Here is a 17,329-nt window from a genome sequence, read left to right as displayed (position 1 = left end):
GAATAGCAGCTGAGTAACACATCTTCCTCTCTGGATACATTACTTGTGCTTCTCTTTGGGGACAACTTCCTCAATAATTATTTGAAAGGAGATGCACATCTAATTTGGTGAAAAGAGGAGAACTTGTGTGACCCTTGGCAATTAATCAAATAATCAACCAGTAATGATTAAAACACAACGTGGTGGGTATTATATCAGATGCTAAGGATACAAGTACAGTCATTTCAAGGGATATTCTTTTCATCTAGTTTTATCCTCATCATCATATCTAACATATCAGAATCTGAGAGCTAGCTGTCTCTCAACATTATTTCAAGGGAAATAGATGAGTAGCTCAAAGTAATGCCAGAGGGACTACCATAACACAGATGCTTAATAAAGTTTAAAGTTAATTTATGATATAAGGAATGTCTTAGGATTAAAAAAATAACTCTTTGAATGAAATTTTTGTGTTGCCTGAGAACTCATAAGCATTTGTACCTTTTGCATTATTTTCTTTCAACAGCACCAAATTTGTATTATACCAGTGGGTGAATTCTCTACAGAATATGTGAAACCTGGTGTACACTGCATTGCCAGTTATGGGCGATTTGCTAATCAAAGGTATGTGCTTCCTCTTTCCTTTCTCCCTTTAATCTTTTCTAACACAGAGAAAGACTTGAACTCAGAGGTGTGCCTAGCAGGATGTTTTGATCCCTTTGTGACTGAAATACTGCATTTGACTTCAGATATGATCATAGGTCATTTTGTTAAAGGTCAGTGCTTGTTATAAAATGAAATCAAAAGCTTAATCTCTACAGTATGTTCAGAAGGCCACAGAATCAGGAAGCAGAACCATCAGTGTTCAGGGGAAGTTGCATAGACTCAGCACCCCAAGGACAAGCTTTTTCCTGAGCTTCTTTCGGCTCTGATTCATTCACGACGTGACTGGTCAAGCCCTTTTATCTTCTCTTCATGTCTGAGTCTCTTCATTACTAAAGCTGAGATAATCACAACCTCTCCTCAGTTACCTACTGTATTTGTTTGGGGTTTTATGGGTTTGTTTTTTGTAAGGATTTTTAAAAAAATCTCTATATGCAATTAGGAAAGCAGACATTGGCTTATTTTGCATCAACACCTAGGAGAAATTAGGGAGGACTAATGGGAATCAGGGTGTGAATCTGATATAAATGAAGTACACTCTGCCTCTCCTCTGTTTCTTATCTGTCTGTTTTCAAAAGACATGTCACTTACAATATAATATAGCATAATTATAATATCAATTTAAATCTGTTATTTTTGCATAGTGCAGTTTTGCTTTTCAGAGTATGTTTACCCCGATTATCTCTTGTGTTTTTCCGATTATCTCATGACTACTAATAGGACAGCTAGCTCTAGCTCCAGCCAGAGGGCTTCCAGCCTTTCTCATTTTAGTTCACATTTGAAACTGAGCAATCAGCTTTTTCTCCACATCCTGACCACTTGCATTGGCCACATTGTGGTGATAGACCAACCTAGGTACTTTGGGGCAAAAAAAAAAATAGTCTCTTGATCAGAACATTCAGACAGGATGCAAGTACAGTTTGACATCTGTTATGTATCCTATGAAATCCTTGAGCTTGGGGCATAGACAGTTGGAGTTGGAAAAGGAAGGCCTCAAAGATCATCTAGTCCAACACTTCTCCCTGCCCCCCTGCCCCCATCCCATTTTACAGGGAAGAAAACTCACACTGAGGAAGAAAAGAAAGAAACATTTATTAAGCACCAGATGCCATGCTAAGTGCTTTCTAAATATTATCTCATTTGTTCTTCATAACAACTCTGTGAGGTTGATGCTATTATGACCTCCATTTTACAGTTGCAGAAACTGAGGCAGGCAGAGATGAAATGACTTGCCCAGGGTCACCCAGTTTCAGAGACTGGATTTGAATTCAGTTCTTTCTGTTTCCAGGCTCAGCCCTCTCCACTGTGCCATCTAGCAGCCAGAGAGCTAAAGTGAGCCTAAAGTCACCCAGCTTTTAAGTAGCAGAAACAGAACTCAAACTCATATTTCCTGGTTCCAGGTCTGGTACTCTTTTCCTATCACTGTGCCATTGTTCTGTCTTCTGTGTCCTCTATATCCCCCTCCCCCTCTATTTTACTTACCTGATACAATGCTATGAATAGCAGATCATCAGAGTGGAGTCCTAAGCTTAGCAATAAGGAGGATGGAGCCCTGCTGCTTACAATCTGTGTGATCTTAGAGAAATCACTAAAGAAAGCTCTCTGAACTTCATTTTCTTTATCAGTAAAACTGGGGTCATAATAATTGTCCCACCTACATTACCTGGTTGGGAAAAGGATTGCAGAATTATAAGATATCATTGCTAAGAGCTATTGACTGACAGTTCTTTGTGTTTTCCTTTTATCTAGATGTAATGCTTGGTTTTCACCCTGTCCTTCAGAAAAAGAATTATTTTAAAATTCTATTTTTAGTTCCTCCTGTGTCCTTTTAGCACCTGAAACTCCTCCAGCAGCATTGGTTTTGGATGCACTAAGTGGTGGAATGCTTCCTTTCGTGGATCCCTCACCATCTGAATCTGTGTTCCAGGGAGTCATCCTGAAGTCACAACAGGTAGTTCATTTCTTATATCTATGGTCTTATTACAAATGTGGCTTCCAAAAAGACGTCCTTGGCCATTTCAGCCTAAAATGAAACTTCTTTCATCTCTCTAGCATGCAAGCACACACATTCACACATACATACACACATACATATACACATACGCACATATGCGCGTGCGCGTGCACACACACACACACACACACACACACACACCACAGAATGAATTCCTAAACCAAAGGAGATTATATTATTGGGTAGATGTAAGTTGTATAGGGAAGTATGCCTAAAATGTAGAATTCATCAAGAAGAGTAGTATGAATTTAGGCTGGAAAGGAGTCAGAAGAGAGAAAGTTTTAAATGCTAGATAGAGAAATTTGCATTTAATTTGAGAGCAGTAGCTATCAAAATATGGTCATTGGACCTCAGAGGAGTCTCAAGACCCTTTCAGGAGGTCAAGTGTTTTCATAATCATGCTAAGATTAATAGTTGCCTATTAAAACACTTCTCCTTTTTCCAACTACATTTCTATGTGAGGTTAGATTTTGCAGAAGTAGATATGAGAATTCATTTAATTCTTAAATTATTAGGGGCAGCTAGGTGGCACAGTGGATAGAGCACTGGCCCTAGAGTCAGGAGGACCTGAATTCAAATCCAGCCTCAGACACTTAATAATTTTCTAGCTGTATGACCTTGGGTGACTCACTTAACCCCATTGCCTTAAGTAAATAAATTTTTTTACAAAAGAAATGCATTAAAGAAATTTGGAAAAATTTATAAAAAACAGCATCACTCTTCTTAGTCAATTGTCTTTGTTTCGTAAAATGTAGTAGGTTTTTAATCTTCATAAATGTTTGCTAGGTTTACATGTAATGGTAATATTTTGTTATTGTTAATTTTGAATTAATTAAATAATTATTTTAAATTATCAGTTTTAATTTCTAATATGGTAAATATTCATAGCTATGACTGACATAAATCAAAGCTCTTTGGGTGCTCTATAATTTTTAAGAGTATAAATAGGTCCTGAGACCAAAATATTTGAGAACCACTGCATTGGAAGCAATGGAAGGACACTTATACAGTCAAAATTGAGGCTTAGGTAGCTTATTTTGAAAGCTATATGGGGAGGATGGATTGGAGAGGAAAGAGACCAGAAGTAGGTAACTGAATTAGGGAAACATTGCAGAAGTTTCAGCCAAGAGGTGATAGGGACAAACTTGAATAGGATAGTAGTTGTCTAAGCGTAGAGAATGAGTTAAATATAAGAGCTCCATCAAGAGGCAATTTGGTGTATTAAATAGAACTGTCAATCTGGAATTAGAAAGACTCAGGTGCAAATCTTTGATTACTAGCTTTGTGACAATGACCCTGAATTTCCTCATTTGTAAAGTAGTACCAATAATTCCTAGAGTCCTAATAATTCCTTTAATGTCTTTGTTGTTCAGTTGTTCAGTCGTGTGACCCTTCCTGACCCCATAGACCATCTCATGCCATGCCCTATTGTCCTTCTCTATCTTTCAAAATCTGTCCAAGTTCATATTTATTGTTTCCACCACACTCCTGATTCATCTCTTCCTCTCCATCCTCTTTTTCCTTTTGTCTTCTAATTTTCTGACTCAGGTCTTTTCAAGTCTCATCTTCTTCCTAGGTGGCCAAAGTGTTCAAGCTTCAGCTTCAGGATTTGACTTTCCCGTTAATAGCCTGAATTAATTGCTTTAAATATTGACTGATTTGATCTCCTTGCTGACCAAGGGACTCTCAAAAGTCTTGGGTTTGTTGGGAGGCTCAAATGAAATCATATATTTAAAATGTTATATAATCCTTAGAGTAATCCCATATAAATATCAGTTACTATCATTGTGAAAATCGAATAACCAAGACTTGATAACTAATTGAATGTTGATGGGTAGAGGGAGAAAAAGGGACCAAGGTTATGAACTGACCATTGATGTTTCTATTATGTAAACCTTGTATTATTATTATTTAACTTTTCACATTTTTATTTCTTCTATATCCCCCCCCCCCCCACTAGACTTTAGAGTCTAGAATAGGTCTTAAACCTCTCTGGATGTGCATAACCCCTAACATAGGACTTTGCATAAAGTGAGTGCTTGATAAATGATCACATTATAATTGATTAGATAGGACATATGGTTAATTAATGACATCCACTAAAACAATTAGTCAGTAGGTCAGAATCTCAGCATTTGTATAACATTATATTTACAAATGTCTTATTCCAAAGTCCTATACCAGTACCTCCTCACTGATGAAGAGCTGACCCTAGACTTTTTTTTTTTTTAGATTTTTCAAGGCAATGGGGTTAAGTGGCTTGCCCAAGGCCACACAGCTAGGTAATTATTAAGTGTCTGAGGCCAGATTTGAACCCAGGTACTCCTGACTCCAAGGCCAGTGCTCTATCCACTGCACCACCTAGCCACCTTGACCATAGACTCTTGAAGGTACTGCCAGCAAAGCACTGACTGTTAAGGTCTATAAGCAGATAGAACTTTGAATATGGGCACACAATGATGGACTCATCACAAAATTAGCCATTGAGTGATTACTTTTTCAGTTGCAGAAATTGTTTCAGATTGGGATGTGAAGACTGCTGGTTAAACTTTCAACCAGATTTTCAAATTATTAACATTTTCTCCATTGCTTTAAGTCTAGAACAGAGTTGTCAGACTCTCTAGTAGGGAAATTTTTAACAAAATAAAATACAATAAAACAATGATGTTGATTTGTGGCTTTTTAAGTCAACATGCAGCACTCTAGGATCCATTTCTATTTGATTTTAACATCACTGGTCTAGAGTTTAATTTATCAACCATCAATAAATCAAACCTTTGTTTATGGGACATAAATGCTCACACTGGTAGTGAGGTGGTAAAGTGGACAGAGGGCTGGACCTTGAGCAAGGAAGATTCATCTTCCTGAATTCAAATCCTGTTTCTGATACTTACTAGTAGTGTAACTCTAGGTAAGTCACGTAACCCTCAGAAGGAAATGGCAAACTGTTCCAGTATCTCTGCCAAGAAAATCCCAAATGGGGTCATATAGAGTTAGACATGACTGAAGCAAGCTAACAATGACAACAAATGCTTACACAGAAAATTTCAAAGTTGGTAATTGTGAGCCTGTCTTACTGGGTTATGCTTTGTGGAGGTCCAGTGGGTACCTTCACTGTTGAGACATAGATCTTTGAAGGGTCTTTATTTTTGGACTCCAAGATTCATGCCCTTAAGGGAAGGAAGTGTTTCATTTTTGTCTTTTTGTCCCAAGAACATTGCACAAGGACATTTTAGAAATACGATAAATATCTGCTAAAGATATAGACTGCCCTATGTCCTTCAAAAATCTGTTCATGTATCACCATCTTTAGTCTACACAAAAGTAAATATACAGGGATGGGGAACATTTTTTTTTCTGCTAAGGGCCATTTGGATATTTATAACATCATTCGAGGACTATTTGGTCAAACATTTAATTAATTCACCCATAAAAAGCTGTTAGATTTATTGAACTTTGAATCCCACAACATCATACCCATATGACCCACAGAATGGAAAATCCCCTCTCCTGTTCTACAGATAGCCTTCCTTGCCTAATTTACCCATACTCTATGTACATTATCTCCCCAAGTAGAATGTAAGTTCCTTGAGAACAGAGATTTTCATTTTTGTCTTTGTATCACTAATACCTGGCTCTCAGTAGGCTCTTCAATGTTTTTTTGATTAATTACTGAATTGAATCAGCAAAGCTGCTAGATTTGAGAATTTCTTTTGTTGCCTTTTCCCCTCCTAGAATCAAGTTACCTTGAGTGGAAGAGTGCCACACTTGGGCCAGTATGTCTTCATTGTCAATTTTTGTCAGCCAGATCATCCCACATTTCCTGCACAGGTGGTTATAGAGGGAGGGCAGCTGTGGTCAGGTGAGCTTCCATGTCTGTTTTCACCACTGCAGATTTTTGCTTTCTTACCAAGTTTCTTGCCACTAAGTGAGGAATTCTATGGTTTCAGTTACTGACTCTCAGAGGCTCTTATAAAGTCTTAGTTTTCCCTAAGTTTTCCAGTTCTGCTCCACCAACTGGATGTCACATAGACAAATCTATCATTTTTTTTGGAAATTCTCTGTGACTATTAAGGGCCATAACTGTCCTTCTATCCACCCACGTTTGCCATCTTAGTATCAACCTTGATACCTCATTCTTTTTTTAATAATATATATTTTTCTTTGATTTTTTAAATTAATAAGCATTTATTTCCCTCTCCCCTTACTACTAGTTATACCCTCACCCCTGATTAAAAAAAATTTCTGCAACAAATCTGTATGTTCAAGCAAAAGAAATGGCCCATTTCACCATATTTGAATCTTGAATTCATTACCTTTTCAGGAGATGGGGAGCCTGTTTCATCATTGTTCTTCTGGAATTTTATTTTGGATTTAATGTTAAATCTTTCAAAGAAATTTGTTTTTACACCTTTATTATAATATATATTGTTCACCTAGATTTGCTCCCTTTACTCTGCATCAGTTTATACAAGTCTTCCTAGTTTTCTCTGAAACCTTCCATTTCAGTATTTCTTCTGGTATGATAGTATTCCATTACGTCTACGTGACTTAATTTGTTCAGCTAAAGCCCAAGTGACAGTCAGCCCTTAGTTCTAGTTTTTTGTCACTACAAAAAGAGCTACTACAAAAAGTGACTCCTTTTCCTCCTTCTTTGATCTCTTTGAGATTTAGACCTAATTGTTTGACTGCTCCCTCCCTTACCCCATGTTTCATGCTCACTTTGACTCCTGCCAAGGTCTGCCATGTCTATTTACACAGTATCTCTTATAACACCTTCAATTCTCTTCTCACCCAGCTACCACCCTTATCACTTCTCCACTGGACACTATAACCTCTCAGCCCTTTTCAAGTCATCTTCCACACAGCTACCAAAGGGATTTTCCTGAAGAGCAGCTCTGACTATGTCAATATTTATTAACTCCTTTGATTCCATATTACTTTCTAGAACAAATTTTAAATCCTGTGGAGGTTTCTAAAAGTCCTTCACAACTTGGCCTCTTCCTATCCTTATACTTTTATTACTTTTCCCCTCTCCACATAGACTATAGTTCAGTGATAATGACATTCTTGCACATAACCCTCATTTCTTAGTTTCTTGCCTTTTCCCCATCTTGTTCCCCATTCCTGGAATGCATCCCTTTCTCACCTCCTCCTCCCCATTGACTCACTGGTTTCCTTTAAAGCTCAGTTCTCAGGAGCTCTGCTAATGCCCTTTCTCTGCCATGACCTTTCATTTACGCTGTATATATCTAGTATGTATGTACAGTTCTCTGCACTTATCACCTCTAATTTCAATGTGAACTTGTTTAAGGGAGTGTCTTTAATCTTTCTTTTTATTCCTAGTACTTAGCACTTGCCTGGTATATAGTAAGCACTTAATTAATGCTTGATGATTGACTTGGCTTCATGATTTGGAAGAAACCTAAGTAGCATGATTTATTAAACTTGGAGATAAATCGATCCCTCTCTTCCTTCAAAACTCTACAAGGAAATATATCCTGATTGCTCAGATTTTTCCTCTGCTGGTACCTTGTATCTACTTTGTATGAACCTTATATATGTACAGTGTAACCATAAATTAAGACTTACTATGACATTAGAAAGTCAACTCCTTAAAGGTAGCAACTTTTTAGGAGGGAGAGGGAGGGGCATGCCGATCTCCCAGCCGCAGAATGGCTGGCATGAAACAGGTGCTTGATAAATACTTCTTAATTGAATTGATTCCATCTTGGTACAGGTACTTTCAATGCCTATTTCTGCCCTCAAGTGTTTGGTTGTCGAAACTTAGTGATTGCAGAGAGCCAGACTAACCTGGATCTCCGCGAACCAGACTTCTCAGTGACTGTGAAGATTCCAGATGGAAAATCCTTGATGTTGGTATGTTCAGCTTGTTTCTCCCCAAGCTTGTTCCTCCTTCTCTTTATTTGTCTGTGGTCTACCATTTTTATATTTGCTTATTTAAAAAATATATCTCAATAAAGTCAGTTCAAGGCATAATACTGATAATTTTAAAAGTGTGTAAACAATTGTTCTGTATATTTTAACATAATATTATATATATATCAAACATAATAGTATATGTTTGACATATATGTATACATATATTAATTACACACAGTCACATATTATAGGTGTGATGGCTACATCTGTACCTGGATATGTTAATGGTATCTTATACTCAACGTATCCCAAACCAAGTTTATTATGTTGTTCAGCTGCTTTTTCAGTCATGTTCAAACTTTGTGTCCCCATTTGATGTTTTTTTGGCAAAGATACTGGAGTGCTTTGCCATTTTCTTCTCAACAGATGAAGAAACTGAGATGAACAGGTCACTCACTTAGTAAGTGCCTAATAAGGTCATATTTGAACTCAAGAAGATGAGTCTTCCTGAGTCTAGGGCCTTCATTCTATTCATTGTGCCACCTATCTGTCAGTAAGTGCTATATAAATGTTAGTTAGGCACACATTTTTTTCTGTAGGAATGATAGTTATGATTCCTTTAATGATTCCAGAGTTGGAAATCAGGGAGCAAGGCAATATACACTCAGGAAGGTAAAAGGTGAGAAGATGCTCAGGGTGTACACTGAAGCATGGTTAGAACCAGCCTAGATGTTGTGAGCCATAAGAGACACTTACCAAGGAGGATGGTGACAGGATGGGGGTGGGGAGGAAGAAGAAGCTGTGGTGGGATGGATAAGCAGGAGTCCCAGGGCTAAAAGGATCAAGCCGTTCTGGGCAAGATCTCTGGGATAGAGAATGCATTCACTGAACAGAAATGACTCTAGTCTTCAGTCAGGCTGATTTTCTGTTCCCTAAATACATTTTGTATTTTTCCTATCTCTATACCTTTGTTAATATTTTTTCCTATATCTAGAATGTAGCTATTAAAACTGAGGTCCCTAGATACAAAAGACTATAGGTCCTTTCTTCCAAGTTTGTAATTTTAAAAAGTCACTCTGCAACAATAGTATGATGCTGAAAAAGTTGGTTTTGTTTTTTAATAAATATTATAGCTATGTTTAAAATTAGAGAACTGGCTTTTGGGTTCTTTTTAAATGTTTTTACTCATTTTTTAAGATTAAGATATACAAAAATGTCAACTTCTGCTCTCAATACTTATGTAGCATTTTTACAGAGATAATTTCTGAGAACAAATGTTGGGACAATATCATGTTACCATATGTTCCCTTTTATAGGGACAAAGTGATATTATAGAAGGAGTGGTGTTTAATGAGAGGAATCACTTTCAAAGAAGAATCCCATCAATGTTAGAAAACACTACTCTGTTAAGCGAGGAGAGGGAGGATACTAAAGTGACTGAGTCACTGTTATTTTCTTAACCTTTCAATTTATATACACTTTTGACCAAAGAGCAACATGTATTTTAAAGTGGGTATAATCTTATAGTTCATTTTTAATCTTACTGTATCATCCAAAGGAGATCTTGGTTTGAGTTCCTAGCTATGATACTTGTTAATCTTGTATAACTTAAAGTCTCAATTCAGTTTCCTCATTTGAAAAATAGGGACAAGAATATTTTCATTATCTACACAGCACTGCTAGAAGGAAATTTCTTTATAAGCCTTAAATTATTGTATAAATTTGGATTAATTGTGTTTATAATTCTAACTCACTGAATAGGTATTAATGTCTAACTTAGTAATGTCTAACTTTTTTTTAGGGCCATATCCTAGTTGTTCCAGCAGAGAACTATGACTATCATATGCTTTACAAGAAGACAGTGGACAAGTCATTTGATTTTATCAATAATTGTGGAGGAAACAGTTTTTATATTGAGTAAGTATCACTTTGGGAAATAGTCCATTTTGGGGGAGCAGTCTATGCACCTTGAAAGTTTGAGTCTGCCATACATGTTCAAACTAAAACAAAGTTGCTATCTCAATGGTATTATGCCCTTGAATCACCCACCCTCCCTGCTGCTCTCCCATCAATGGCAGCTGAGCCAAAATTGAAATGACAAATCTGGAAGCTCTGGTAAGCATGTCGTTTCCCTGAATTGACCAATTTACTAAATTGACCTCTCTGAATGCCCATCTGTGCAAATTTGTCATCAGTGCTTTTGAGTCACTGATGCAGCAGCAGTTAATGGAGATGTTTTCTGAGAGCAGCATAGAGGACAACAGGATGTTATTTGTCTTTTTCCTAGCCCTCTGACATCATCAAGATTCTGTAAGGACTCTGCTCATTCCCTGGTTGCCTTCTATAACAAAGGAGCCCTACCTTGTGATTGCCATGTGATGGGAGCTGTAAGCCCTATGTGTAACCCGGAGGGGGGACAGTGCCAGTGTCGGCCCAATGTCATTGGCCGTCAGTGTACCCGATGTCAAACTGGCTACTATGGTTTTCCATTCTGCAAATGTGAGTTCCTCTTCTGGAAGGCCTGGAGTGTTTTCATTCTCCCTTTCTTCAATTCTTTGTTTATTTGGAAAGTAAAGATGTGACTCATGCTGCACAATCAGTTCTGCCAGGAGGGAAAGGATAAAAATGAATGATTTCAGGTACCAAATGTCTTAGAAACATTAATTTTTATTCACAAATAAAGAAATCCCAGTTCAAATAGTGAAGAAGTTGGTGTTTAAAAAGGTTCAAGAGACCTGATTTCTGGATAATTTAATCATTCTATTACTGTCGGTATGCTTATTAATAAAAGGATGGCATTTGGCCATATCTCTTTTTTATTTAAATTTATTTTTATTAAAGATATTATTTGAGTTTTACATTTTTCCCCTAATCTTGTTGGCCATATCTCTTAAAGCAATTACCCATCATAGTGATGGACTCAGTTTATATGCCCTTGAAAGAGCAGGTGTTCCTCAGGGTGGCAATCAATTCTGATTGGAATTAACAATTACTGAGAAAATGAATATTACAATGAGAGATTATACTATACTATAGGGTCTTGGGGTAAGAGACTTGGATCTTGATCACAGATACTTACCGATTTTCATACTATCAGTCTGAGAAATGGGAGGATCAACATTTCCCTAGACCTATCTAAACAAACATAATGAGCAAGAATACACTCATTAGCCCAAACTTGGAATTTCTTTTATTATTTTTGATTAGATTTCAGCTCTTCTGATTGAAGAAATGTTTTTTGAAAAATTTCCCCTCACCAGCTGATTTCTGGATAAGAAAGTAGAAAAGGGTAAAATCTTGGTCCCAATATAATTAGTTATTATATACAAGAGAATAATGTTTATCTCTCTCACAAATAGGTATTGGCAGATACACAGAAAGGTCATAAGATCCTAGCAATTTAGAACTAGAAGGGAGCCCTGGACAAGGTCTAGTTCAATCCCTCATTTTACAGATGAAACTGAGACCTAGAGAAATGAATGATTTGCTCAAAGTCACACAAGTTGTAAATAGCAAAACTGGGATGAAATGAGGACATGGGCATCTGTTAGGTCACTTTCTTCTCTGAGCTATGATCTAGTTCCAAGATGAAGAGAAGTCAAGGGGAAAACTCAGGAGGAGCATGGAGATGCCTGGACCTCTTTACTGTTGTTCTAGAAATCAGTTAGCTAATTATAAAAGCATTCTGTGATTCATGTTATCCAAAACTGAGACCACTACCTAGAGATCAGAGTTATTTGGGAACATGAGGAAAGTTTAAGAGAGGCATAAGATGGAGTTCCTGAGTAGAAGTCATAGCCCTTAACTGATAGCATCACTGCTGCCTTGTTCTGTGGGCATTGATTAATGAGAGGGAAATCCCATTCTCTCTTAGAATTATGACAAAAATGACACTATGGTGATGAAAAATAACTATAGGATCATAAATTCAAAAATTTAGACCTGAGAGGAAACCTACCAGTCATCTAATCTAACTTTCTCATCTTACTGATAACAAAACAGTGACCCATAGAATGCTTTACATGACTTGCCCGGTCATACAAGGTAGTATTCAGGATTCAGACCCAAGACATCTATCTACAAATCATCTCTCTCTTCTCTCTCTGTAAGCTAATTGTAGTTAAAGCTACTTATTCCTATGAACAACAACTGTTAATGAGAGAGGCAGCTTTTTGGATGACATGAACTGTCACAATGAATCGAAGATAATGTATTAAGACTGCTTAGTGAGACTGCTGAGTAACATGGGCTCCAGGGAATAAGAACCTCCTTGAGAATATCCATAGAAAGTGATCCTTTGAACATAAGGCAAAGTCTTTTGCCCATCAAGTCCCTTTGAAACATTTCTTTCAGTTACATAGACTTGGGAGAGAGTAACATAAATGGGTCATAGTTGTCCCACTGAGATAGATTCATTTGTCTCCTGTCCAGTGTGCCACTGTGGCCGGCGCCTTTGTGATGAGATGACTGGAAAGTGCATCTGTCCCCCTCGTACAGTCAAGCCTCAATGTGAAATATGTGAGAAGCAGTCCTTCAGTTACCACCCATTGGTTGGATGCAAAGGCTGCAATTGCTCCAGAATAGGGGCTATAAGTGCCAAAGCCCCCGAGTGTGATGGGATCAATGGACAGTGCAGGTATGTTACTATAAGTGACTCATGGTAAAAGAGATGAAATTCTTCTCCCTGGATTTGTCACTGATATCGAGCACTTCTTGAGGAGCAGTGGAATGTTGGGCACCAAATTTGCCTCATAGATTCAATTTGATAATTATAGGAAATAGTAATATTTTGCCATAGTTATAACAAAAATTCAACTTTCTCTTCTTTATTAGAATAAGGATTTAACAAATGTTTGTTGATTGATTGGTTGATTCTTTTATGAAAACATTTATTTGCCTCTGTGATAAATACTTGGCTTACTTCCATTGAAGAATATCTTTTTTAAATATGTCAGAAGTATGACTTGGTAGCAAATCTAAATCTCCCAAAGATATTCTAAAGAACAAAAATGAGGCGGATTCAATTTGTGCATAGCTTATGTTTTTAAAGTAAATTAAAATCAATGAACATAAAGTTAAAAACATAAAGTTAAAACTTCTTTTGTAACATCTAACAATATTCCAATAATCTTTATGGAAAGAGAAGGTTTTATGAAAAGAAATGACTTTGGGTTATTACAATTCAGGGTATACTTCAATCTCATCAATCAAACCAAACTTTTGTTGTTTGTCCTATACAACTCTCCATGACCCCATACCAGATTTTTCTTGGCTAAGATACTGTAATGCTTGCTATTTCCTTCTTCAGCTCATTATACAGATGAGAAACTGAGGCACACAGAGTTAAGTGACTTGCTTAGGGCCACACATCTAGTAAGTGTCTGAAGCCATATTTGAACTCATGAAGATAGTCTTCCTGATTCCAGACCCAGCACTCTATCCACTGCTCCATCTGTTGCTAAAACCAAACTTTCTTGGTTCTCACTCCCAGACTATAACTATAATTGATTCTGATGCATCTGTGCTAAAAAACATTTCTGCTGTCCTATTTCAACTTTTCTTTGGCAGCTGTATGATGATTCTTTTATTCATCTTTTGTTAATTCCCTAGAGTCAGCCCACCACATAATTATCATGAATTCAATCTTCTCTCCCCTTATCCTCCCAGTACATAATAATAATTATTGACAAATCATTTTATATATATATATGTAATATATATATATATATATAAATTTTATATGCATTTATAAATTCCTTTAAGCTTTATGGAGAACCTATATATATATATATATATATATATATGTCATCTCTTGATCCTTACAGCAATAGTGTAGGATAGATTGTTGTTGTTGTTGTTGTTATTATTATTATTATTATTATTATTATTATGTTTCATTATTCATATATTTGAAAATGAGGAGTCTAAGAGAGATTAGGTGATCTGTCCAGACTCACACAGCTAGGAAGTATCAGAGTTGAGATTTAAATTCAGCTCTGATTTTAAGCCCATCCTATTCCCACTAGGCTACACTGCCTGTCCCAGATAATTATACCACCTACTTGATGGAGCAGAGGATATATAAAGATCCCTTTTTTGTCTTTCTCTTTACTTCTGTTTATTTCTTTGCATGTATCCTCCACTTTTTCTAATTTCAGAGGGAAAAGTATAAATATCATAATGTCTCTAAAACTAACCCATCTACATCTTCTCCCACCCCATTCCTTTCTATAGTCACTGAGACTTTGCTCCTTCTGATTTCTCCTCTCTGCAGTATCAAGTCACTCCCCAATAGTTCCTTTTCTTTTTTCTTCAAATATGGAAGGAGATGGGTTTTTTCTTCTCTTCTCTTTTTTCTTGCTGTAGCAAATACCTTGATGACAAAGGCTTTAGCTTTTTCTGTATTCCTCATCTCTCAGTTTTCATTTTGTGAAATTTCTCCTTCATTTATGCCAGGAACTGGATCAAGAGTAAGCCTCAATAATGTGCAATGTTTCTGTAGTCAATAAGACTTTTAATATTTTTCATTAGTTCCAACTCTCTCTTTTTTTTCTTAATGTTCCCTATACTACACCTTGAAATGTCATAACATGCTTATGGTGGCATTTCAAAACTCCTGGAGGTCTTACTTCCTTTTTGTTATTTTTGTCTTTCATTGCTATGATCAAGAGATCTTTCAGTAATGTCCTTTTGGTATGCATAGAGCTTTAATGATTCAACCTTCACTTTGAATGTTTACTAATGATGGGATTTTCCTTTCCAGTACTAACCAGTATCATATGAAAGATCCTATTCTCTCTGTTTGTTTTTTTGAAAGTGGAAAAGCAATTGTCCTTTCATTTATTATTAGTCTTCCAATTTCAAGTCAGATTCCTGTTTCCTTGTAAGTCACCTCACTACAGAACTTTATTTTCATAGGAATTATGATAACTCTGTCCATCTATGCCAATGATTTCATGGCCACTTGAAATTCCTGATGAAAGTATTCTTACAATAGACTGAGTTGAATGTCTCTTTTACTTGTACTAAAGTCTCCTTAAAACAACTGCAATAGCAATAGCAGCTACAAAGCAACAAAACAGTTGTCAAGAGGAATGGATTTTGAAATTCCTGATTTCCATGATCTTTTTTTTCTCCACCCACCCTCCCAAATTAAAGCTATTCTGCTGACTTATTTTCTGATCATTTTTCCCCCATTCTGGAACTTTGTTTCAGACCTGCATCCTGTCTAATTAATCATAGTCTATACATGCAGAATTGTCAAAAGTTTGCATAACTAACTTTGGGGTTTTCTTCAACAAATTTTTTCTACTTCTCTCTCTGGATATTTTTATCATGATGGAAAGATTCATGCAACTGAATCATAAAACCATAATTTCTTACATTTTTTCCTTAACCCCCATAAGTTTTTTAGCCAGATGAGGGGTAACCTGGGCTACTCCGCCAATTTGTTCTTCTAGATAAATTGGAGTTGTGGACAGCTCAGTCTCATCCGAACTTGAATGGGCAGCTTTGTTGTTCAGTTATTTTCAGTTATGTCTGACTCTTCAGCATCCTGTTTGAGGATATTGCAGTTTACCATTCCTTCTCCACTTCCTTTTACATATGAGGAAAATGAAGCAAACAGGATTAAAATGACTTGTGCAAGGTCACACACCTAGGAAATGCCTGAGGCCAGATTTGTACTCAGAAAAAAGAATCTTCTTGTCTTCAGACCTGGAACTGTATGCACTGTCCCCACTAGATGCCCACATATGAGCATCTGCTTTGCCAAAACGGCAACAGGTACCTAAACACAAAATGCTGGAACATTTATGACTTTTACCATGAAATCTGTCTCCTGATCTCATGTAATGTAAGACCCTGAGTTTCAAAACCTATGAACTTTTGCCTAAATTCCGCTCCTAAGTTTCTGCCTGGTCATCTATCAGACCATGCAATGGGGGAACCTCCTCGAGGACCTGCATTCAATGATAACATGCCACACTATCTCAAGACAACCAACAGATGCTTGGAAATCCCCTACTGAACCATATATAAGGTCTCTCCTCACTTTACTCAGGGTTCCAGGATCTTAGCCCTGTCCTAGGATGGAACCCTAGCTCGAGCTAGTTTAATAAACCCTTTCTATTTGCATCTCCATCGTGTCAAGTGCCTCTGTTCTGTAATTGGGGACTTTTCTCGGACCCTAACAGTATGACTCTCGAATCTCCCTTTCCTTCCTGTTCTCACTGCTTCTGCCCTAGTTTTAAGCTTTTATTGCTTTGTTACCACAATCTCTGTAACTGTCTCTCAGTTTTCATGTCATGGTTCCATGACCACTGGCTCAGGGATGAATGAATGGATGAATGAATGATTGAATAAAAAACTTTTATTGTGCAAAGCACAAAACCTAAGCACTATGCTCCAGATAATCTAGAATATTCCTGGTCCCCCTGACAAAGATAGAGTCTCACAAACCCAGCCATATGCAGGATTAACTCTTCATGCATTGTTTTGGCTCCTAACTACTGATTTAAGTTCCTCAAGGTCAGGAGGTTAATTTGTCTTGATTGTATTGCCTCTGGAGTGTCTCTCTCCCCCCACAATTCACAACAATGTCTAAGACAGCGCTATGCATATATTAATCTCACATTGAATAATTGTTAATATATGGATGGGGGAGGGATTTTGAATGCCGAGTTAAGTTTGAGGTCCTTTCCATTTATTTGTTTTCCAGAGTGCATATTGAGTTAAAAATGGGTTGCCCATCTTGGCTAGAATTTCTAATGTATGTTCATACACACATTC

The 17,329-nt window shown here is 36.9% G+C and overlaps 1 protein-coding gene across 2 annotated transcripts in view; it reads left to right on the top strand.

The window, feature by feature from the left end:
* Positions 1–17,329, top strand: part of LAMA3 (laminin subunit alpha 3) — a 231,751-nt gene that overhangs the window by 114,706 nt on the left and 99,716 nt on the right. The window contains exons 27-33 of one of the 2 annotated variants that reach the window (XM_074200327.1): positions 506–603; positions 2,455–2,593; positions 6,392–6,518; positions 8,397–8,536; positions 10,341–10,456; positions 10,827–11,038; positions 12,971–13,175. In XM_074200327.1, the coding sequence (XP_074056428.1) occupies positions 506–603; positions 2,455–2,593; positions 6,392–6,518; positions 8,397–8,536; positions 10,341–10,456; positions 10,827–11,038; positions 12,971–13,175 (1,037 nt within the window). Of the gene's footprint in view, positions 1–505; positions 604–2,454; positions 2,594–6,391; positions 6,519–8,396; positions 8,537–10,340; positions 10,457–10,826; positions 11,039–12,970; positions 13,176–17,329 lie in introns of those variants that run through there. The other variant, XM_074200328.1, reaches the window with a different exon arrangement.

This window comes from Macrotis lagotis, chromosome X (genome assembly GCF_037893015.1).
Source record: "Macrotis lagotis isolate mMagLag1 chromosome X, bilby.v1.9.chrom.fasta, whole genome shotgun sequence".
NCBI classification, from domain to species: domain Eukaryota; kingdom Metazoa; phylum Chordata; class Mammalia; order Peramelemorphia; family Peramelidae; genus Macrotis; species Macrotis lagotis.
Note: the sequence above shows the minus strand (reverse complement) of the source record. Positions and strands in the feature narration are given on the sequence as shown.